Source organism: Apium graveolens, chromosome 9, assembly GCF_009905375.1.
Source record: "Apium graveolens cultivar Ventura chromosome 9, ASM990537v1, whole genome shotgun sequence".
Classification (NCBI taxonomy): domain Eukaryota; kingdom Viridiplantae; phylum Streptophyta; class Magnoliopsida; order Apiales; family Apiaceae; genus Apium; species Apium graveolens.
The window spans coordinates 69,419,461-69,443,350 of record NC_133655.1 but is presented as its reverse complement, the minus strand read 5'-3'; the positions used below and the strand labels follow the sequence as shown (position 1 = coordinate 69,443,350).

The 23,890-nt window shown below is 36.6% G+C and overlaps 1 protein-coding gene across 2 annotated transcripts; it reads left to right on the top strand.

Annotated features, from left to right (window-relative positions):
• Positions 1 to 266: 266 nt before the first annotated feature.
• On the top strand, positions 267 to 6,252 carry LOC141683143 (protein LNK2-like). 2 transcript variants are annotated; one of them, XM_074487836.1, is made up of 10 exons: positions 267 to 513; positions 1,951 to 2,254; positions 2,372 to 2,498; positions 3,148 to 3,457; positions 3,605 to 3,694; positions 4,277 to 4,520; positions 4,619 to 4,959; positions 5,053 to 5,210; positions 5,548 to 5,823; positions 5,913 to 6,252. In XM_074487836.1, the coding sequence occupies exons 1-10, from the start codon at positions 490 to 492 to the stop codon at positions 5,914 to 5,916; spliced, it is 1,878 nt and encodes a 625-aa protein (XP_074343937.1). In that variant the 5' UTR covers positions 267 to 489; the 3' UTR covers positions 5,917 to 6,252. The 2 variants fall into 2 exon arrangements, with proteins under 2 accessions (XP_074343937.1, XP_074343938.1); XM_074487837.1 differs by having other exon boundaries at positions 268 to 513; positions 3,151 to 3,457; positions 5,548 to 6,252.
• Positions 6,253 to 23,890: the final 17,638 nt, after the last annotated feature.

Genomic DNA, 23,890 nt, shown 5'->3' with positions numbered 1-23,890 from the left:
CAATCGTGCATTGAACGGGAATATAACTAAAATAAAAAGTAACGTAAAGTCATAAAACTACAAACCAAGTTGGGCCCAAAGTCAAATTATGAAAATCCATGCCTAGAATAAGTACCTCCCACTGGACCCAAGAGACAAGCCTAACCACAGATAAAAAAGCTCGAAAGGCAAGATCAAAATGTAAACAGCTAGCAAATGAGGTCCCAGCAAAAGATAACAAATCATATATAGCCACAAATTAGATACACATAGTACACCCACATGTTAACATTTCCACTTTCACTAAATTTCAACCAGCCACGTGTACTTTATTTCTCTCCCTCTCTCTCTACATTTTCTCTCTCTACTTGTTGAATTCCTTGCAGAGTTGAACAAGAACTAATAAACACAACACAACTGTGCTTTGAGTTTGAATTTTGAAAGCTTGAAGGGGTGTTTGGTATGTGAAGATTGGATATGTTTTGGTTATTAATTGACACTTCCTGAGAAATGTTTGATTGGAATGACCAAGAGGTAAATATTACACTATCTATTCTGTTCTTTAATATGTGCTTCATTGTTGTATATGCTATGTGTTGATATATTTTTTGTTTAAAAAAAATTTATGTTTCCATGCATGCCGTCCTAAGTTCCAATACAAAACTAATCTAGCTTACAAATTTAGCACAGAGTAAATTGTATAATTTGGTGTAGTTATTGGTATCATACTGAAATGGCGTAAATTTTGGAGTTGCGTAGAAATGCATTTTTACAAAAAAAATGATGTTAAAGTAGTGGAACTTAAAGAATTTTATTTATATTCTTTGTCTTTGCTATGTCGATTATTTATATTACAAGCTATTCTATAATAAATTTTGTATGCATATTTAGTGAATCCTTTGGTAAGCCCTCAACAATTGGAACATCCATAGTGAGGAGTGTATTTTAAATTTTCAGTAGCCAGTTGTAGTGTTTTAGTGTCACGTAACGTAAGTGAAGAAGTAACAGTATGAGAATGTATTTAATAACTCTAGGAAGTCATACAATAGAGTTGGTAGCCTCATTTTCTTGCAATCAACTTAAGACCTTCATTACTACTTCCAAATAGAGCCCTGAAAAGATTGTTCTTTACTAAGCTTTCCATTGAACCCCACTTTCCTAGCTGATCTTGGGAGACTGCTTGATCCCATAATTGAATCCTATTAAATTAACTGTAGTTACCTGATATGTCAGATACATTGTTATCATAACAACTTATACCTAATGTCATGTGTTTAAATATTCAATCCAGTGCATTTGAAAAGTTGTTTTGTTAGTATATTTTAAGTTTTTCAGGCACCAATATACTACATGGTTCAGAACTTCTATCTATTGATATCAAGTTTAGGGTTTAAATACCCTAATTTCTTATCACTGCCACCCACTTTCACTGTAACTCATTCTGCATTCTCAAATAGCACTGGGATGACACAACTTTACTTTATGTCGGAAACATTAGGCACAGAAAACTCTTCCATGTCTTTTGTTAAGTCCTTGAATGACTTGTGGAGCCTTACTTATTCTGAAGCACATGATGCAAAGAAACTTGTTCCATGAAAAAATAACTAAAAGAAACTGTGTTCTAACTATTTTACCTTCCAAACGTTATTTTTGACGGCTGATTTCACGAAAGACACTCGGAGCCACTACCACGCATGAAAAAAATAAATTTAGCCATCACTTTGGCTAGTTATTTATTATTTTAACCACTAACATGCAAAAAAATTTAAATTACAGGCCATCAAACTGCAATTTAGTCTTAAAATTACAGTAAAGCGGATACTCTTTCTATAGTAATCATTTGCAATTAACAATTTACATATATTAGAACTAAATTGCTTTTGTTTTTCCTGTTACATCTGGTTTTCCGTGTCTCCTCCCACATATATCTCCTTAATCTGTCATGCTGACACCGTGTAATCTGTTTGATAGCTTGCAAAAATATTATGGGGTGAAGCTAATGATAGTGATGATCATATTGTACCATATCCTACTGGAAGCGAAGTACGTTTAGATGTATCTGGTGATCTAATAAAGAAGGGCTGGAATGAAGACATTGCTAATGAGAAACCATATAAAAAGGAGTCTGTTGCACTAAATGAGTTAAAGAGGGTTGAAGAAGAGAAAAAATCTGCATGTGATAAATATGAAGGTCTTTCAGCTGGTGGACACAGCGTGGACTCGGGGAATGCTTTGTCCTTGTCCACTATGTCGAAATCATGTCAGGACTCAATGGGTACTGTCTCTCTTGGCAATTTACTTGATATAAATATATTTTTTATACATAGTCTGTATTGAATGATTTCCACAATTAAAAGTATAGAAATCTGATTTGTGCATCGTTTTTCAACAGATGTGCCAGTTAAATTGTATAATTGCACTCGGATATTTCAAATTCCTAATGATGACAAGGACAGTGATTTGATTGGCTACGGTTGGGATAACATTGGTAGCTTCGAAGATCTTGATAGAATTTTCAGGTAATGTACAATCTCCATATCTTGTATCAGAAAGGAATTCAACACTTATAATAGAGTGTGTGTGTGTGGGTGTGGGTGTGGGTGGGTGGGTGTGTGTGTGGGTGTGGGTGTGTGTGTGTGTGATCAACTCTCAGATCAACGTGATAAATTTAGATCAATTCACTTCAAATTCTGTTTTGAACGAAAATTTACAGTAATAGAGCTGATACTCTCATGTGCGTAATCACGCTTTACTTAGGTAAATAGCTTAGGTTTTTAGACTAGAGTAAGTTTACATATTCTGCAGTTCTAGTGTTAGTTTAGACTTTAGAAAACTTTTAAATTTCTGTACATCTTAGATCTCAATTGTGCACCATTCTTTTTCTAAAATGTTCAAGTATTGCACTGAAGAATCAATGCCCAAATCAAGGGTCTAGATATATTTTAATTTTGATAAGTATTAATATGCTACTTTGGTGGTTTGACACTATATTTGTTTGGCCATTGGTGGTTTGACACTTGCCGTTGTCTTATTTTGGACTATCGTATCCTAATTAGATATTATTGTAATGTTTTCAGTTTTAACACGTTATACTTAATCTTAACCCCACATCCTTCGTTCCTAATTGAGGCCATCTAACCATATATCTGCACAAGTGATATTTTGCAGCAGTGATGATACCAAATTTAGCTGTACAAGTCTTGGAAATGCTGATGCGCTATGGTCCTCTTCCAAACACTTTTCTAGTAGCCCAGAGAAGCGCGATTACTTGTCCATGGAGTTTTCAACTCTAGGGTCTGGAGTACCAAGCATATCGGAGCAATGTGGTAAAACAGAGGACATGCTAGACCAGGATCAGCCATTTGCCACAAGATACGATGATGTGAGTGATCTCACAAGTGTTCCACAAAATGGGCTTGGAAACATGAACCGCCTCAGACATATAGAATTCAAGAATAATCTACTTGTGCAAGACAAGGTATACACAGTAGATAAATAAATTTATATATTAACTTCTTTTTTCATATTAGGGTGAGCTAACACTTGTGTAGTTATTGATACAGTAGATATTAACACTTGTGTAGTATATATAAAAGCAGCAGTTACTGATTGTCAATTCTTGCAGGTAGCTAGCGACATGATTAGCAAGACTCTACAAGTTGATTCAAATCTCGATACTCAAAATATCCCTGTCCCAGCAGAATTTTCAGCCGAGGTAATTATTATTACCTGGATTTTGAAGGATTCCTAAATCAGATTTCCTATTAGCCCACAGATTTTCACCAAAATAATTGCTCTGCTACTGAATATTGAATTCCTTACGTTTTTGTTAAAATTGTAGAGCTTGGTTGATAAATTTATTTACAGTCTGTATGTGGTGGATGTCTGGCAGTGCAAGAGTATCACTGATACAAAGAATTTTGGTTTAGAAGTACAGTTTCATTTAACAAATGTAGTAATTTAGAGGTTCAACATTTAACGGGCAGGTTTTAGTCCACTTGTTTTGTGCAGAACACCTTAAGACTTGTAATAATCAAAGAAATTCATATGCTTGGCAAGATTTTCTTAGAATAAAAGATAATTACAAAAAATTAAGGACTTGTATATGCATCACAATAGCATAAAACTTGCCACAGTGCTTGAAATAGAAACTTTTATTGTTTATATATGCTGATAGGTAAATGGATGGATATAAGATATTGAATCTTCTCTTGCTTGTGCTCTAAGAATCTGCGAATATCTTCTTATCCATGTTCCTAAAATTTTTGTCTTTGGTCTTTATCTTTGAACATCATAGTGTTGCTCGAGTTGCTTTCTTTGCAAAAGATCTGGAGAAGAAAGTGAAGCTAGACCATATCAGGATCTTTCCAAGACCTGGTTCTCATCAGAAAACGAATTAAAGCAACTTGGAGGCCAATATGTAAAGACTGGCCAGTCTTATGCATTTCTGGGAATCAATCAGCAAGCGAAAGTTCATGATATTGCATCCCAGCCATACAATAACGTCAATACTCCACTTTTTTCTCCTTCTGGGCATCCAAGTATGCAAATTTACAATCTTGTCACACCCATCTTGTCACAGTTTTGTTTTGGTTTTGAAATTCCTCTTGGTGAATCAACTAATTTAATGAGTCTCCAGGTTCTCCAGCAAACCCTTTGACGATGACTCCTCAGGAAAAAATAAAAAAGTTGAGGCAGCGACAACAACTGCGAGCTATGCTTGCAATCCAGAAACAACAGAAACAGTTTGGTCACCCAACTTCTGAATCCGAACATTCCATCTGTCAGAATCATACTATTACGGATCAGATGCAGCCTATGGGAGGGAACTTAGAAGTTGACAATGGTACAAGTACAATTTTGACTCTTGATACAAACTCACCATTGGAACAGGATTATTCTGGTACAATGGCTATGGCAACTGATGACTGCTCAGCGGGGAATGAAATACTTGGTCGGCTTCAGGATGTTGTTGCAAAGGTTAGTTTTGGCCTATTGGGGACTAGCAAATATTGTACCTCTTTCATATCATGACTCTGTTGTAGTTCACTGCTAAAGCTATATTTTTCGCAGTTAGACGTTCAACTAAGACTCTGTATTCGAGATAGCTTATGTAGATTGGCTCAAAGTGCAATGCAAAGACAATACGCTAAAGATACAAACAGCACTATGAAAAGAAGTGAAAATTATCTTGAATTTCTTCCAGAAAAAGAATCAAATACAGCTAGCAGGTTAGATACAAACTGCAATCCTCCAGAAAAAAATAAATTTAAGAAAATCTGATAAAGCTCTCATTTTGTTTCTCGTTTTTATTCGGAAAGGTAAATCTAGTGCCTTAAATATGGTTGACCTCAGATGTGACTTTTGTTTATATATATGAATCATGCATAGATTAGGCGAACATGAATAGTTTGCTAACTTGACTTTTTTCATTAGAATATTGACATATTTGTTATTACGAGTTTGTGCAGTACTAGAATTCTACCATTGATCAATATTTTTCCGTAGATAAACAATTTTGTTCAAACTACATTTTCTGAATCTTAGTACAAATCCATCATCTTGCAGGTCTGCTGCAATCACACCGGAATCAGAGACTGATACCAATCAAATTGACCGTACTGTTGCCCATTTGCTTTTTCATAGGCCTAGTGAGTTCTCGGGAAATCTAGAGACAACTGAGGCTCCTTCATCTGCTAAGCTAGGGATATATGCTGAAGTTGAAATGTCTAAGAACAGCTCCTGCATGAACATGTCAGAGTATGTATCAAAATGTGAAGCAGTACAGGAGGAAGTGACGGAGGTTGAAGCCTCTCATTTGAAGCCTCTCATTAACTCCAAAGGGTAGATACTTGGTCTTTTTTTCTTTCACCAACTTCCACCGTAATTACAACAGGCCTACTCGTGATGCTGATATTTTCTTGCACTGTCAGCTGACCGGATAGGCTAAATGCATATCAGCATCAGTTGAAGATTGCATCCTTTAAGATTCCCTATGACCCATCAGTTGACCGAAGTGGTGCCAGATAACCGGTTCCAGTTTGAAGTACTTAAGCATCCCCATCTAGATGTATGGTGTCTGGAAAATCTTTGTTTCTTCTGAGCTAAGATCACATACCGAGAGCATGAATGAATTCGTGATATCAATAAATGAACTTTAGACTTGTGCAGTACTTTCAGTTTTCATTTCTATGTGAGTGTATAATATGAGTTGATACTTGCGGTAACTCATTTTTACTATTTCCCAATGTATGATTATCAATTTTATCTCTACTAATAGTTCGTCATGAGCTTGAACCAAGTTTTAAGCTTGTTGATCATAGTCATTAGTCATCCTCAAGGCTGCTTCTACTTGAAGTAGACAAGTACTCAGTTTACAAGCTTTTTTTCTTGCTCCATTAAAATCTAATTACAGCTATAATTTTCTTTCAACGGAGATGATTCGGACTGAATACTAAATATTAAAATTATTTATGTGTTTTTAATTTTGATGGATTGCAAATATTTAAATATTCACACACATTTTTTGTCTCAACCTAAAAAATAGGGGATAAATATTAACTTGGAGACAGTATTAGATACTTGGCATATGCTTGTCAAATATATGCTTAAGAAACCCCTTTTAATAAAAAGAAGTTAACTCTGGACAAAATTTAACGACCCAAGTATTCACCGGAATCATTAACTTATTTACAATTGGCATTTTGAATTTCTATGCTCAATACTTTTTATCTCGCTCTTAGCTTCACCGTCTGAAGAAAACAAGCTTAAAAATTTTACGGCAGTTTTAACAGCTCAGTCAAGATCAGACTTAGACTTTGTGCCATTGGGTTCAAGAACTCGCAAACAATCATGCAAATTTTGTCAGAGTTGGGAAACTCTGCCTGGCCCCTGCACCATCTCCGCCAACCACCAAGTAGCATCAAAATGAAATTTGATGGCTCGATAGATAAAATAATATTCTAACTGTCAAGGCAAATGGGACAGTCTCTTATGCAAATGGGACAGTCCCTTTACAAATGAGACAGGGTATGGGACAGTCTCAATTACACTGCAGAAAATAAATAACAGAAATAAAATGCAGAATGCTAAAAACTGAAAAGTAAAAACACCAGAAGTTTTCACTTGGTTCGGCCCCTACACCTAGTCTATGGCCTACATCCAAGTCCCCATGCCAACTAGCATAGAGAATGTATTATATCAACTTTAATAAAAGAACTTACAGTCTTTTCCTTGATTACAAATATAGCACCTGAAAGAAACCCTTTCCCAAGCTACCTTGCTACCTAGCCCACTGCTATTCCTTAGCCTTCTAGCTACCTTGCTATACTTTGAAATCAAGCTTGCCACTACCCGGCACAAAGTTGATATGAATACACAAGTACAAGAATAAACAAATTGATTACAACTCAAACTAGGTTTCTTGTTTTTCTGGATATGAATATCTCGGGTATGAAATCAAGAAAATGATTTCAGATGATGAAAGATTCTCGTGAAAGTGTTAGTTGCAAATCTGAAATGAAGAGTTGTATTTATAGGCAATGTTCTAACAGACTTATTTTCAAACAAAGGATAAGATAGATAAGATAAGTTTGTTTGAAAATATTTGAATGAATACTTGAGAAGCTAGTCTGTTAGTTGTTTGAAAAAGATAAATCAAGTAAAAGATAGGATTTGAATAATTCAAACTAGACTTATAAGATAGGGTTTGTTTGAGATAAGTTGGAGAGATAATTATCCAGTCAAACAAGATATACATAAAACCCTAACCCTTATCTAAACCTGAGAAAGCTTCCTGAAATATCTGAGCAAACTGCAATGCTTGAATCTCGGTTACTTGCATTCTGTTTATCTTCTGTTTATCTGCAATCTGGAAATCATCATAAACCTGAACTTCTAACACAAAAGCCCAAGAAACGAGATTGCGTGATACATTAGTATTAGCATGCAAAGATTTCCATTCGTCAATTTTCATTGATGGGCAGCACAGAGCCAGAAAATTATAGATGTGGGGGATGTTGTACAAGGAAAATTAAACTGTTTTTCTTAAGTACTATATGACATGTAATTCTTTCTGAATGTTAAATAGTATATGTAATTAGTACCTTGCCCGTGCTAGGCACCGGGGAAAAAAATTAATTCATTTTTATTATTAAAATATGAGTTATTTATAAAATGCATTCCCATGATTTGACCCAAATACGTTTTTTACCTATACTTTACATAACTGCACTTTCATCCCCTAACTATTTTTGGCGCGATAAATTGCACCATTTTCGTTAATTTTGTTAAAATTTTCAGGGGTATTTTAGGAGATTAAAATATTTAATTATTTTTAAATCTTTATTTAAGGTTTTTAACCCTCTAAATTATACATTCTGAAAAAAATTGAAGAATGAAAGTTGTAGGGAATGAAAAGATCTTCCTGAAATAAAAAGGTTCAAAAATGAAATATTTTTTTATAATTCTTTTTAATAAATTTATTAAGTATAGATTTAATTTAATTTTGGATTCGTAAAATTTTTGATAATTTTTGAATGTTATTGTTTTGAAAAGTTTTTTCGTATGCTACAACTTCAGTTCTTTAAATATTTTTGAAAATTGTCATTTAAAGGGTCAAAAAACTTTAATAATAATATAATTATAATTAAATATTTTAATTTCCTAAAATACCCCTGAGAATTTTAACAAATTTAATGAAAATGGTGCAATTTGTCGCGCCAAAAATAATTAGGGGATGCAAAGTGCAGTTATATAAAGTATAGGTAAAAACGCATTTTGGCCAAACCAGGGGGATGAATTTTGCAAATAACTCTTAAAATTATAAAATTTTAAGCAAATCATTAAGTAAATGTAATTTAAAGAGATATGTGAGTGTGCATGTATAATAAAATGGATTGTGGTACTAAAAATAATAGAATATAATAAACATTTATGAACTTGATAATTTTTATTATCCAATAAATGTATAAATGTAAGTGGTAATTCTTTGCCTTCTTGAGTATGGCTAGCCGCCCTGAACAAAAAAAATATATTATATATGACATGATAATTGAGTTACTTAAATTTAACACAAACAATATATATATATATACATATATGATCGTATTATATGTACATTAATTCAATTACATTGTTCAAAGATTTAGATGTCAATCTTTTAATCTAACTGTCAAAAAATATAACTTTAATGGTAGCGTCTGCAATATAAGCTGAAACTTTAAATGTTCAAAAAATGGTTGTAATGAGTTTTATTTATTTAATAAATAGCAAAAGAGTTTTAAAATAAGTTTTCCCAAGTAATAATACATATTACCTTGGATTGATACAATTCTATGGCATGTAATTTCAAGTGTAACCGAGATATTTTTAAGTTGTATAACATTACAAATATATTTTTTTATTCTTTTCAAAATTAGTAGAAGAATTTTAAGATTAATAATTGAAATTACATTCTTAAAAAATGAGTAACAAGGAACCATCATGTCGTAAAATTGTTGTACTAAGCACATTTGGAGATAATGAGTAATTTTATTAATAAACTACAACATTGTACAAAAATACTAAAGAAATAATCATGAAACTGAATCTTAAAAAAAAAGAAAAATTGAAAGATAATGTTGGTGAACAATAGTGACATAATAATTTAAAATTCATACAAGTTAAAAAATAACTTGACCAAATATTTGGTGCTACAATTTTATGTTATCATAGGGTAACTTTGTGATGATAAAGTAACATTTTGAAACTAGCCACTTAAAGCTGATCATGTATGAAAGTAGGTTTTGAATTCTGTAATACTTAATTTCTTTGCATGATTTAATTAGAGGATAATCTTCTAGATGATGATGGAGTGAGGCTTGGACCATCCATTGATGGAGGTCATGTTAGGAATATGTTGTGTACTTGATGATAAGCTAAACAAAACACCTTAGTAGATTTAACTTAGTGAATTTTGTAGCACCCGACGGATGATCAATTATAGTCCCGACGGATGATTCAATATAGTCCCGACGGATGACTAATTGATATCCATCGGGTGAGTAGCTTGTATAACAATAAGTCATGTAGCACATTTCTGCAAACAACTTTGTATAAATTCTGTAGTAGCTTATGAATCATGTAGACTGCTAGTAGATGTGCAGAATAGGTTGATTAAATGTAAATATAAGATGTCTTGTAATTATGCATAAATGAAATGGAATCAAGTGATAAAAGGCTATCCGATGGATGATCAACAAAGCTACCCGGCGGATGATCAACAAGGCTACCCGACGGATGACAAGCATGTACCAGATGGATGATCAATTTAAATAGATGTTGACAGTGACAACACATTCATATACATCGAGTGTTTGAAAAAGGAATGTGGCAGTCTGTTTAGCAAGGTTTTGAGAACAAAGAAGCATTACCATTTCCATGCAAGTTATGAAGATTTTCAAAGATGCTGGAATAGAGTAGTGAAGCAGCATAGAGTTAGACTTGATAGGTTTTGATTTATTATCTTGTATTTCTCTATGTAAACTTGGTGATATATAAACCAAGTGTAGCAAGTAGAACAAAAACTACAACAACAATAGACTAAGCAAAAATATATTTCTCAGAGAAACATTGATGAGTGGCATTTTATACCACTTAGAACGTCTTATAATGGCTTGAATTGATGTCTTAAAATCAAGTATTTTGTGTATTTGATGTGTTTTTCTAGTGTTTTTGCATTTCAGGGTATAACTTGCGATTAGGGGGATTTCATTAAAATAAGCCTAGGGAAGTACTTAAAATCAGTTGCGGGGAGTTGTGTGAAGAAATCAGCAAAATCAGGACCAGAAATTGGAATTTTCCAGAAGCTGTCCAAGCGACCGCCTGGGATGTGGGGCAACCGCCTGGAGGTGCAGGCGCCCGCTTGGGACCTGGGGCGGCCGCTTGGGGTTGGAATAATTAATTATGGATTTTCTAATTAGACTTCTAGTGGGCTTCTGACGACGCTGTTTCTTGTGGATTCTTATATAAGCAATCCTGGGAGACGTTTCACAATAACAAGCAATAAGGAATAAGTATCAATCAAGCAAGGAGCAAGGAGAGAAGATTAAGAAGACCGTTTTAGCACACCGCAACGAAGAAGAGGAAGCATACGTTATCTTGTGATTCTTTTATTCGTTGTAACAGTGGATGCTAGTTTTCTTTACTTTGAACCTTAATACTCTTGTGACGTACTCTGGTTTTAATAAGTATTTTTATTAGTTTATATTGTCGTGTTATTATCATGTTTTCATATGAATCCATGGTGACAATGAGTTCTATCATGGGCTAATCGTGATCATGGGTTCGTAGCGGATTTACTATGACCTATTCACTTGTCACCTATTCGAGTTTCACAGGGTTCTCTCGATATATATATATATATATATATATATATATATATATATATATATATATCTAGTAGATACATTCAAATCCACCATAAAGTTTTAAAGACTTGTGTTTTTATTACTTGTGTTTTGATTTATATAATTCTTTCATTTCGCACTTTGCAAATCCAACACATATATATTATTGAGTTAGAACCATTTTTCTTAAATCTCAAAAAGAAGCCAGAATTACATTCAACCCCCCCTTCTGTAATTCTTGTTGTATTGTTAGGGAATAACATTTGGTATCAGAGCAAGCTCTTGAAGTACAAAGAGTTTAAAGGTCACAACAAAACAGCAAGATGAACAAGAAGGATGTTGGAGTCAAAATTTCATTTCTGGACAAAGACAATTATCACCACTGGAAGGTGAAGATGCAACTACATCTTCTTTCTCAAGATGAGGCCTATGTGGATTGCACAGAGAGAGGTCCTCATGTTCCTATGAGAGCTGCAACAGGCAATGAACCATCTGTTCCCAAGCCTAGGAATGAATGGTCAGATCCTGATATTGAGCAAGTCAGGAAAGACAAGAAGGCCATGAATATATTATTTAATGGAGTTGATGGTGATATGTTTGATAACATCATTAACTGCAAAACAACCAAGGAGGTTTGGGACACAATTCAGATTATATGTGATGGTACTGAGCAATTAAGGGAGAATAAGATGTAGCTGCTAATTCAGCAATATAAGCAATTTCATTGTGAAGATTGTGAGTCTCTCACTAACATTTTTAGTAGATTTCAAAAACTGCTAAATGCTCTAAAGTTGCATGGAAGAGTCTATCAGACAAAAGACTCCAATCTCAAGTTCCTTAGATCTCTTTCGAAAGGAATGGAAACCAATGACAGTCTCATTGAGAAACTCTCAAGATTATAAGGAGTTTACTTTGGAGAGACTGTATGGCATCCTGAAAACTTATGAGCTTGAAATAGAGCAAGATGAGAGGATGGAGAAAGAAGGAAGAAAGGAGGATCCATAGCACTGGTTGCTGAGTTGGAGAAAGAGAAAGAGGTGAAGGTAGAAGCTGTTGAGTCTACTTCTAAGGTCTGTGAAAACAAAGGCATAGGGCTGGTAGCTGATAATGAAGATTCTTTGAGCCAAGATGATATGGATGATATTTATGAACATTTTTCATTTCTTTCCAGAAGATTTGTGAAGCTTAAGTTCAAGAAGAAATTTGGAGCAGCTAAGCCAAATAGAAATATGGTGGATAAATCAAAATTCAAATATTTCAAATGTGGCTTGACAGGGCATTTTGCCAGTGAGTGTAGAAAGTCAGATTCCAGCAAGAAGAAGTTTGAGCCTGTGGATTATAAACAGAAGTATTTTGAGTTGCTCAAACAAAAGGAGAGGGCTTTTATTACACAAGAAAATGACCGGGCAGCAGATGGTCTGGATGAAGATGAAGATGTCAGCTATGTCAATCTAGCCCTAATGGCCAAGTTTGATGAAACAGAGACAAGTTCTTCAAGTAATCTAGTAATCACCACTAACCTAGCATATTTATCTAAAGTTGAGTGTAATAATGCAATTAATGATATGTCTACAGAATTATATCATTTGCGCGTTACACTTAAGTCCCTCACTAAGAAAAATGCTAAAATCAAAGAAAACAATCTGTTTTTAAGTGAGAGGAATAATGTGTTAGATTTTCAGTTTATTGAATTTGAAAAATTAAGAATATAATGTAAGATTGCTAAGGATGAATTAACTGAGTCCTTGAAAAAAGAAGAGATTTTGAAGAAGTAACTTGAACGAGAACAAGAGGTGATTAAAGTATGGAAATCATCCAAAGATGTTCATGCTCAAATCACTAAAGTTCAAGGTATTGAGTCCTTTTATGATGCATCCTGGAAAAAAAGTAAGGAGAAGCTGGAATACAATTTGGTTGAAGGATTGCTAACAGATGTAGACTCGACGGATGATGAGAGTAATCCGTCAGATAATCAAAAGGATTATCCGTCGAGTGACACAAATCCTCATCCGTCGGCTGTGAGCAGACCTGTGAGCAAAGCCAAACTTGCCAAGTTAAATGAAAAGTATGGATCCGTTTCTAAAAACTTTGTTTCAGGAGAATCAAGTCAAGTGAAGAAAGAGAAGAAAGTGAATGTTGATCGTCTGTCTATCAAGCAATTGAATGACATATTAGAAAAGATTGAGGTTAAATCAGGAACTAAAAAGAAAAACAATAGAAATGGGAAAGTAGGGATTAACAAACATAACAACTACACACCTGATAAATGTGCTCCCTGTAAAATATGTGTTAAGTGTGGTAGTGTTAATCATTTGCCTGTTAATTGCAAACTTGCCCTGCCTACTCCTATATCTGTACCATCTTCTTTTCCCAACATGAATGCCATGCCTTCTATGCCTATAAATGTTATGTCTGCATAGAATATGAATGCACAATTTTCTAATATGCCATTTACACCTAATCCTTATAATGCTACATTTAGTATGCCTCAAATGCCATTTAGCATGCCTTACTGGAAAAACATATTTGCAAATAGCATGCCTTTTCCTGTTAATCAAGATGTGCATGATAATTCTGTTTTAATGACTGGTTTCAAAGGTCCAACTCAGATGACTAAGGATGAATCTGATATCCCCAAGTCAAATGAGATCAAACCTAAGAAACAAAAGAAGAAAGCTAACAAGGCAGGACCCAAGGAAACTTGGGTACCAAAATCAACTTGATTTGGTTTTGATGTGTGCAGGGAAACAAGAAGAATCTGTAGTACTTGGATAGTGGTTGTTCAAGACACATGACTGGAGATTCTACCCTGCTCACAAAGTTCAAGGAGAGAGCTGGCCTAAGTATTATTTTTGGAGATGACAACAAGGGTTATACTGTGGGATATGGCTTGATTTCTAAAGATAATGTCATCATTGAGGAGGTTGCCTTAGTGGATGGTCTCAAGCACAATTTGTTGACTATCAACCAGCTTTTGTGATAAAGGCAATTCAGTAACCTTCAATTCAGATGCCTGTGTTGTGACTAATAAAAGGAGCAACAAAGTGGTTGTCACTATAGTGAGAAAAGGAAATGTATACCTAGCTGACTTCAACTCATCAAATGCAGAATATGTCACTTGTCTTCTCAGTAAAGCAAGTCAAGATGAAAGTTGGTTGTGGCACAAGAAACTATCTCATCTAAACTTCAAGACCATGAATAAGCTTGTCAAGAAGGAACTGGTTAGAGGCATTCCTCAAGTAGAGTTTTCTAAGGATGGACTGTGTGATGCCTGCCAAAAGGGAAAGCAAATTAAAGCATCATTCAGAAAGAAGCTTGATTCGACAATTTAAGAACCTTTGCAATTGCTACACATGGATTTGTTTGGACCAGTCAATGTGGTGTCCATCTCCAGGAAAAGATTTTTCCTGGTAATTGTAGATGATTTCTCAAAGTTCTCTTGGACATATTTCCTAAAGTCTAAAGATGAGGCTAGTGAAATCATCATCAATCACATAAGACAAGTCAACAATCATCCTGATTTCAAAGTTAGAAGAATCAGGAGTGACAATGAAACTGAGTTTAAGAATTCTGTTATGAGAGTATTTTGTAAAGAGAATGGGATTATGCATGAGTTTTCAGCAGCAAGGACTCCACAACAAAATGAAGTAGTGGAAAGGAAGAACAGATCACTTATTGAAGCTGTAAGGACAATGCTTGAAGAATCAAAGTTACCAGCATACTTCTGGGCTGAAGCTGTAAATACTGCATGCTACACTCAGAATATTTCTTTGGTTAATTAAGCAAAGTGTATGACACCCTACCAATTATTCAAGAACAAGAAGCCAACTCTAAATTTTCTTCATGTCTTTGGCTGTAAATGTTATATCTTGAGAAACCAAACTGATTAAAATGAGAAGTTTGATGCTAAAGCAGATGAAGGACTTTTTATTGGATATTCTGTAGGAAAAGCATATAGAGTGTACAATCTTAGAACCAACATTATTATGGAATCAATACATGTTGTGTTTGATGATAAAAAGATTGAAGGACTGCAAGATGAAGATTCTCATGAAAGTCTCAAATTTGATAATGTGGAGATGGTCAGTAATGATAGTGATGATGAAAGTGATCAAGAAACAATGACAAAGGATATTACAAAAAAATCTAAAACTAATGAAGCACAAAATTCAATATCTGTCGAGTTGCAAAATGCTTCATCCGTCGGGAGACAATCTGCTTTATCCGTCGGGAGATAATCAACTTCATCCATCGGAACTCAAAATGCACCATCCGTCGGGTCATCAAAAGAAGCTGAAAGTCAGAATAGATCACTTACAAAAAGTTCCCCTTTCTCAAATCAAAGATCCATAAACTCAGGAGGAGTTTCTAATAATCAAAACTCAGTTACACAGTAAGAAAACAATGAGACCTTTTCATCTAGAGCTAATCTACCTCAACAAAGAAAATGAACAAAAGATCACCCCTTTGAGCTCATCATTGGTGATGTATCTTCTAGAGTTCAAACAAGGAGAACAACTCAAGAAGAATGTCTATATAGCAGCTTCCTCTCTAAGGAAGAACCAAAGAAGGTAGAAGAAGCTTTATTGGATCGTGATTGGATTTTAGCTATGCAGGAGGAGCTAAACCAATTTGAAAGGAATAAAGTATGGAAGCTGGTACCCAAGCTTAAAGGAAAGAATCCAATTGACACCAAATGGGTATTCAGAAAAAAGATGGATGAAAACGACATAGTGGTCAGGAACAAAGCTATATTAGTTGCTAAGGGATATTGTCAACAAGAAGGAATTGATTTTGATGAAACCTTTGCTCCTGTTGCAAGACTTGAAGCTATCAGAATTTTCTTAGCCTATGCAGCCCATGCCAATTTCAAGGTCTATCAAATGGATGTTAAGAGTACTTTTCTAAATAGAGATTTGGAGGAGGAAGTGTATGTCAGTCAGCCTCCTGGTTTTGAAGATCCAAATTTCCCAAATCATGTCTATTATCTTTTGAAAGCACTCTATGGGCTGAAGCAAGCACCTAGAGCCTGGTATGACACTTTATCAAAGTTCCTTTTGGAAAATCACTTCACAAGAGGTACTGTGGATAAAACTTTTTCTTTAGAAATGTTAATGGCTCTAGTATACTTGTTCAAATTTAGGTAGATGATATTATATTTGGCTCTACAGAGGAAAAACTTTGCAAAAGGTTTGCCAAATTGATGCAAAGTAAGTATGAAATGAGCATGATGGGAGAACTAACTTACTTTCTTGGTTTACTAGTTGTTATGGATCAAAAACTAGGGTATATGATTGCTGTATTTATTACTAAGGAACGCGAGCTTCGAGGCTCGATTTGACTACTCTTGTGTTTCGTGATTCAATCTGCCTTAACAAGATGCCTACGTACCTTGCTGATTGCCAAGGATCAAGTCAAAAAATGTAGTTCTTGGTGATACTTGCCCTCGGGGCTATGGCGGCGAGGGCTCACCAAGGACGTAGTGACTTTCATGCCCTCCAAGGACTAAGTCTAAAATGTCCTCTGATTGGTGGGGTGAGGCTTTTTATATAGATGTTGGGAGTCCTTGAATTGGACTTGGGTTAGGAGACTTGGTGGGCAAGTCTCAGAATTAGAATGGACTTTGGAGTCCTAAGTGGTAGGAAACTAATTCCTTATCCTTTTAGGTCCCTTGGAGGCTAATCTACTAGGATTTATGTCCTTATTGGGACTCTTCTTAATAGCTGATTTTTCCCTTATTAATTAATTACAAAATTAATTAATAATTAGGGTTTTGGGCCCTTTCTAACTGGGCTTCATTGTCAGCCCTATGTCAATACAATTAATGCGATATTAATTACGCAATCAGGGTTAATTTTATTCCCTATCATTTGCCCCCAACTCCTGGGAAATCGTAAAAGATTTCGCAGAAGTTAAGTTCATTCGTTCCCTTACAGGGTATCGTTTTGGCGTAAAGTATGGAGCGACCTACACATTTACAATGATTTTCCTTGTACACGGCTTCAGGGTTGTTTTTTAGAACTTCCCTATCATTTTCTTACCTTTTTCCCTTTCTTTAGGAATTTTCTGGTATTTTTCAGGAATTTTCCCTTAATTTATGGAATTTTCCCTGAATTCAGAGATTTTTCCTTAATTTTCCCTTAATTCTGGGATTTTTCCTTGATTTTATGGATTTTCCCCTGATTTTCTGGATTTTTCCCTTAATTCTGAGATTTTTCCTTAATTTCCATGAATTTTCCCTTAATTCTGAGAATTTTCCTTAATTTTCAGGAATTTTCCCTTAATTCTAGGATTTTCCTTAATTTCCAGGAATTTTCCCTTAATTCTGGGATTTTTCCTTGAATTTCTGGATTTTTCCCTGATTTTATGGATTTTTCCCTTAATTCTGGGATTTTTCCTTAATTTCCAGGAATTTTCCCTGAATTCTGAGATTTTTCCTTAATTTTCAGGAATTTTCCCTTAATTCTGGGATTTTCCCTTAATTTTCAGGAATTTTCCCTTAATTCTGGGATTTTTCCTTAATTTTCTGGAATTTTTCACAAATTTTTTTTAATTTTCAGCCCTTTTTCGATCAGGATCCTAGTCGAAAATTCGACCTGGATCCTAGTCGAATTTTGAGCCAGCCACTCAATCCTGGTCGAAGGATTTCGACTAGGATCCACAACCTGGATTTCGACCAGGATCCTAGTCGAACCTTCGACCTGGATCTAGGTCGAAAATTTGTCCTTGTTTTGATTCCTGGTCATAAGGTTTCGACTAGGATTCACGACCTGGATTTCGACCAGGATCCTAGTCGAACCTTCGACCTGGATCTAGGTCAAAAATTTGTCCTTGTTTTGATTCCTGGTCGTAAGGTTTCGACTAGGATTCACGACCTGGATTTCGACCAGGATCCTAGTCGAACCTTCGACCTGTATCTAGGTCAAAAATTCTGTCCTTTTCCTCGAAAAATATCGTTCTTGATTTGGGAATTCGACCTCAATCCTGGTCTTATTTGCCTGGATTTCGACCTCGATCCTGGTCTTTTTTACCCATAATTTTCGGGTGTCTGTTCGAAAGAATTCGAATAGAATTCACGACCTCAAATTCGACCTCAATCCTGGTCTTTATTGGGCTTCTTCTTTATTCAACTTGGAATGGGCCTTATTTGGGCCTTCTCTTTTTCCAAATCCTAATTGGATTTAGGCTTTGATTTGGGTTTGTATCCTTCCAAATCTTAATTGGACTTGGGCCTCTATTTTTCCAAATTCTAATTGGATTTGGGCCTTTTATCGGACCTCTTCCTAATTATAATTGGACTTTAATATATTTTAATACATCCTTTAGAATTCTCTAGAATTCTTGGGAATATTCTTGAATTTTTCTTCCCTGTTCATTTATTTCCTTTAGAATTTCTTGGAGTATTCTGGAACGCTCCACTTCGGGGCTTTCTTCTTTGGGCTTTTAAACTTACTGGGCTTTTTGTCCATTAATACTATCGATTTGTGTTTATCCTCAGCTAGGCTTTTCTGATCGTTTTCTAGTAAACGTTCTATTCTTCATGCAACTTGTTTTCGTGGATGTCCTGGTCTTCATAAAATTTTTCTCATGGACTTTTTAGCCTTCGCGGAACTTGTTGTCATGGACTCTTTAGTCTTCGCGGAACTTATTCTCATCGGGTGCCTAATTTTTCAAGAATTCTCCGAGAATTTCATAGGAATTCCACCAGAAAACCTTTAGGAGGGTCTGGATCAACCCTACATGGGTTCCCGTTAGCTATGAGGCCTTCATGTGGCCTGGTCGGCCAATTCTGCTCTTTTTGGACGTTTGGCCCTTTTTCTAGTGAGCGTTATGTAGTTGTTCTCGTGAACGTTCTACTCTTCATGAAACTTATTTTCCTCTGTGAAGGTTCTAGTCGGCCTAATCCTTCCTTGTGGAGGGCTAGGCGTCACTGACTCTTGGTAGCCGTGAGCGTCTTACTCTTCGTGAAACTTATTTCCCTCCGTAAGGGTTCTAGTCTTTACGAAACTTGTTTCCTTGGAAGTTCTTGTCTTCATTAGGAGCATCCCTTGGCTCTAGTTCATGGTTTTCTTGGAACCTTCTCTTAGGGGCCATCCCTATTAGTTCCGGACATCTGTAGATGTTCCTTTGAGGACATCCTAGTCGGCCTAACCCTCCATGTGGAGGAGTCAGCTTTAAGGACTCTTGGTCGGCCATAGAGACCAAGCCCTTGAGGCCCTGGTCGGCTGTAACCTTAATGTCTAGAGCTTCTTGGCCCTTCGGGATCCTATTTCATGGAAGTTCTTGAACTTCAATATTCTCAATATCAATTCGTGGATTTGACTTCTCTCTTTTTTATTCGAGGGAGTGTCTTGTCGGGTGGGGACCTCATCCAAGGACCCTTTAGACGGTCAAAGATCTTCGTGGATGGCTACTCGGCCTCCTCTGGTTGGTCAAAGGGAAACATTTTTGATTTCTTGGACAACATGTCTTGATGGACCTCGAACATAAACTATCACATTCGTGTTCTTGATGGGTCCTCATAATTCAAAGGAACCTTGTTAAAGTTGGCCTAACCCCTCTTATCTTTCCATTGGTTAAGTTTGTTCCAATTAGGCGAACAACTTCCTGAGGCGGGGATGTGCGGGGCTCATGCCTTATATTTGGTACATCTATTCTTTTTAGAACTTTCAGTACTTCACAAATTAAAGGAGGAGCCTGGATGGCTTAAGGCATCCCTTGGAGGCCGGTCTGGCGGAGCCCTTTCTAAGGGATATCCAGTTGGTCAAAGGCTTTCTCTTGAGGCTGATCAGCCTTATTTGGTAGGTTGGAGTTTGTAATGTGCACTCCAATTGACCATATACATTTCGTGAAGTTAGATTTCTAATATCTTTTTCTTATTAGGCCAACGCCTACTTCGCAGCTTCTTTCACTAGGAGTGCAAAATGAAGGAGTGAGCACATGGCCTTGGAGGCATTGATGAAGAAACTTGAGAGAAAGTTTTAGGACTGGGATTCTAGAGCTCTCTTAGCGTTTATCGACGGTCGGAAGACCTATTCAAGATGATGGACACCCATGATGATGCGTTAATATGTCTATTGGCTCTGTTCATAGATCTTACCCGGATATGGTAAATTTGCAGGGCTTTCCTAGCCTTTGGGTTATTTCTGAGGTTGCCATTATTGGCCAATCATCTGATTTTGGACTATAGATTGTCCTTCAGTGTTTAGGCCTTGCATGGCTTTATTTGCCGTGTGTGGCTTTTATCTATTTGCGGTCCTTCATGGACTTGAACATCTTCAGTATGTAACCTAATTGTTCATCATGACTTGATTTCTGATCCTTCAGGATCTCCTGTATTTGTAGTTTGATTTCATATTCGTCTTTTATTTTCGGTACTTTGGTCCTTCGGGAATTTTATTCATTGGATGCTCGTACACTGGTCAACCTTATTCCTCCATTTACTACTAAGTACCAGGAAATTGTCTTTCATGTCCTGAACATATTAAACCTTTAGCTTTGAAATGCGCCAGGTATGAGGCACTTTGTCACTGCTCAGGGTTTCCGACTTGTAGGATCCTCGTCCTTATGTTTTCTTGACCTTATACGGTCTTTCCCAGTTAGGGATTAGCATTTCTTTCTCTTCAACTCCTGAAGCCTCAATCTTTCTTAAGATCAAGCCTCTTTGGTAAAAGAACCTTTCTTTAACCCTTTTATTAAAATAGAGGGAGGCTCTTCGTTGATGCTCTGTATTATCAAATTATTTCCCATTATCCGTGACAAGAATGCGTGGGATTCCATATCGGTACATGATATTTTTCCACAAGAATTGCGCAACCTGTTTGGTTGTGATTATGGCCAAAGGCTTGGCTTCAATCCACTTAGTAAAATGATCAATGGCTACAATCAGGAACTTCCTTTGTGCATGGCCATGGGGAAAGGCCCAAGTATATCCATTCCCCACATAGCAAAGGGGATGGGTGAGTTGATGGAGGTCAGTATCTTGGGGGGTTGTCTAACGATAGGTGCATGCTTCTGACAGCGGTCACACTTCTTCACATACTCTTTGGCATCAGCCATTATTTCTGGCCAATAGAAGCCTAAACGGGTTATCTTGTGAGCTAGTGCTCTGCCCCCCAAGTGTTGCCCGCATATACCTTCATGCACTTCTTCAAGAGCCAAGCATGCCTCATCGGGCCTGAGACATCTTAAGTAAGGAACTACGTAAGATCTTTTATACAAAATCTCATCTATTAAGGAGTATCTAAGTGCTCGAACAGCCAACTTCCGTGCTTCAGTAGCATTATTTGGCAACCAATCGGTTTGAATATGGGTCTTAATGGGATCTATCTGTGACATCCCCAGACCTATAGGAGCTACAAGCTTAACAGCAATGCTCTGTGTCTTCAGAACGCGGAAGTATACACTTCCTGAACTTTCCTCTATCTCAGATGAAGCAAACTTTGATAATGCATCTGCCTTATCATTTTTCTCCCTTGGAATGTGCTCAACATGGCATTCATCAAATTGAGTCATCACAGCCCTTACTAGGCGGACATACTTAGTCATCGTATCATCCCTTGCCTCAAACTCTCCCTTCACTTGGGATATGAACAACTTCGAGTCTCCACAGACCTTCAAGTTCTTGACTCTCATTGTCCCTTCTAGGCCGAGGCCAGCTATCAGAGCTTCATATTCTGCCTCATTCTTTGTGGCCAGGAAATCTAACTTCATTGCATACTCAATTAAAAACCCATCAGGGCTTTGTAAAGCCAAACCTGCTCCACTTGAATTTGATTTTGATGCTCCATCAAAATAGAGGACCCAATATTCCTTTTCCTTATCATCCTTTTCTTTGTCCCCCTTCTCAACCTCCTTGTCTTGAGGTATATTATCTTCCTGCCCCCGACTTCTTGGTTGGGTATGGTACATTCCACCACGAAGTCAGCCAATGCCTGGGCTTTTATTTTCGTTCATGGCTTATACTTGATGTCGAATTCTCCCAACTCTATTGCTCACTTGATCAACCTCCCACTAGCCTTGGGACTGTGAATGATACTTCTCAGGGGTTGGTTTGTTAGCACCTCAATCTTATGAACCTGGAAGTAAGGACGCAACTTTCTTGAAGCCATTACCAAGGCTAAAGCAAACTTCTCAATAGTTGAATAATTCAACTCTGCTCCATGCAGAATTTTGCTGACAGAGTATACGGGTTTCTGGATTTTCAGTTCCTCCTTAACCAATACAGCGCTCAAGGCACTCTCTGAAATGGCCAAGTACAAGTACAAGACTTCATTCAAAGCTGGCTTGGCCAACAACGGGGCCTGAGCCATATATTTCTTTAATTCCTCGAATGCCTTCTGGCTTTCCTCACTCCATACAAAATCCTTAACCTTCTTTAAGGACTTGAAGAACAACAAACACTTGTCTCCAGACTTGGAGATGAATCGTCCCAACGCAACAACCCTTCCAGTGAGCTTTTGAATATCTTTGATAGTTAGGTGGCTCCATGTCCAGGATTGCCTTTATTTTATCGAGATTGGCCTCGATTCCTCTCTTGGAGACCATCAATCCCAAAAACTTTCCAGACCCTACTCCGAAAGCACACTTCGTAAGATTTAACATCATCTTATGATATCTCAGGACCTCAAAAGCTTCCCTTAAATGGGTTATATAGTCAGTCTTCACTAGACTCTTGACTAACATAACATCAACATAAACTTCCATGGTCTTCCCAATAAGATCCTTAAAAATTTTATTTACCAACCTTTGATAGGTGGCTCCTGCATTCTTGAGACCAAATGCCATAATAAGGTAACAATAAACACCAAAGTCAGTGATGAATGATACCTTTGGGATGTCATCCTTGTGCATCTTGATCTGATTGTATCCACTAAATCCATCCATGAAGCTCAGAATCTCATGCCCAGCAGTGACATCTATCAAAGTATCTATCCTTGGCAACGGGAAATAGTCCTTAGGGCATGCGTCGTTCAGATCAGTGAAGTCCATACACATCCTCCATTTTCCATTGGCCTTCTTCACCATTACAGGGTTTTCTAACCATTCAGGAAATTGTATCTCCTCGATAAAACCAGCCTCTAAGAGCTTCTCTACTTCCTGTTTTATAGCTTCTTGCCTCTCTGGAGAAAAACTTTTTTTCTTTTGCTTCACTGTCTTCTGATTTGGATCCACATTCAGCTTGTGAGTAATCAATTTCGGGTCTATGCCTGGCATATCAGCTGTTGTCCAAGCAAACACATCATTATTTTCTTGCAAAAATTTCATCAACTTCCCTCTAAGGGGCTCCTCTAGTATGGCTTCAATGAAAGTCACCTTCTCAGGATCCTCGGGAGCTAAAGGAATCGAAACTAAGTCTTCTGCTGGCTTCCCTCTTTTCTCATCATTCTCTCGAATATCCAGATCTTCAATAGGTAGAACCTGCCCCCCAACTCCATCTGCCCTCAGTGAGGCCACATAGCAACTTCTAGCTATTTTTTGATCTCCTCTCTCTTCTCCAATCCCATCCCGGGTGGGAAACTTCA

What these genes read in the sequence shown, in the direction of transcription:
- LOC141683143 (XM_074487836.1), top strand. Translation starts at nt 490, where the DNA reads ATGTTTGATTGGAATGACCAAGAG. An exon ending in ATCTACTTGTGCAAGACAAG is followed by an intron (nt 3,458 to 3,604) that starts GTATACACAGTA and finishes CAATTCTTGCAG; the next exon opens with GTAGCTAGCGACATGATTAG. An exon ending in GAATCAAATACAGCTAGCAG is followed by an intron (nt 5,211 to 5,547) that starts GTTAGATACAAA and finishes ATCATCTTGCAG; the next exon opens with GTCTGCTGCAATCACACCGG.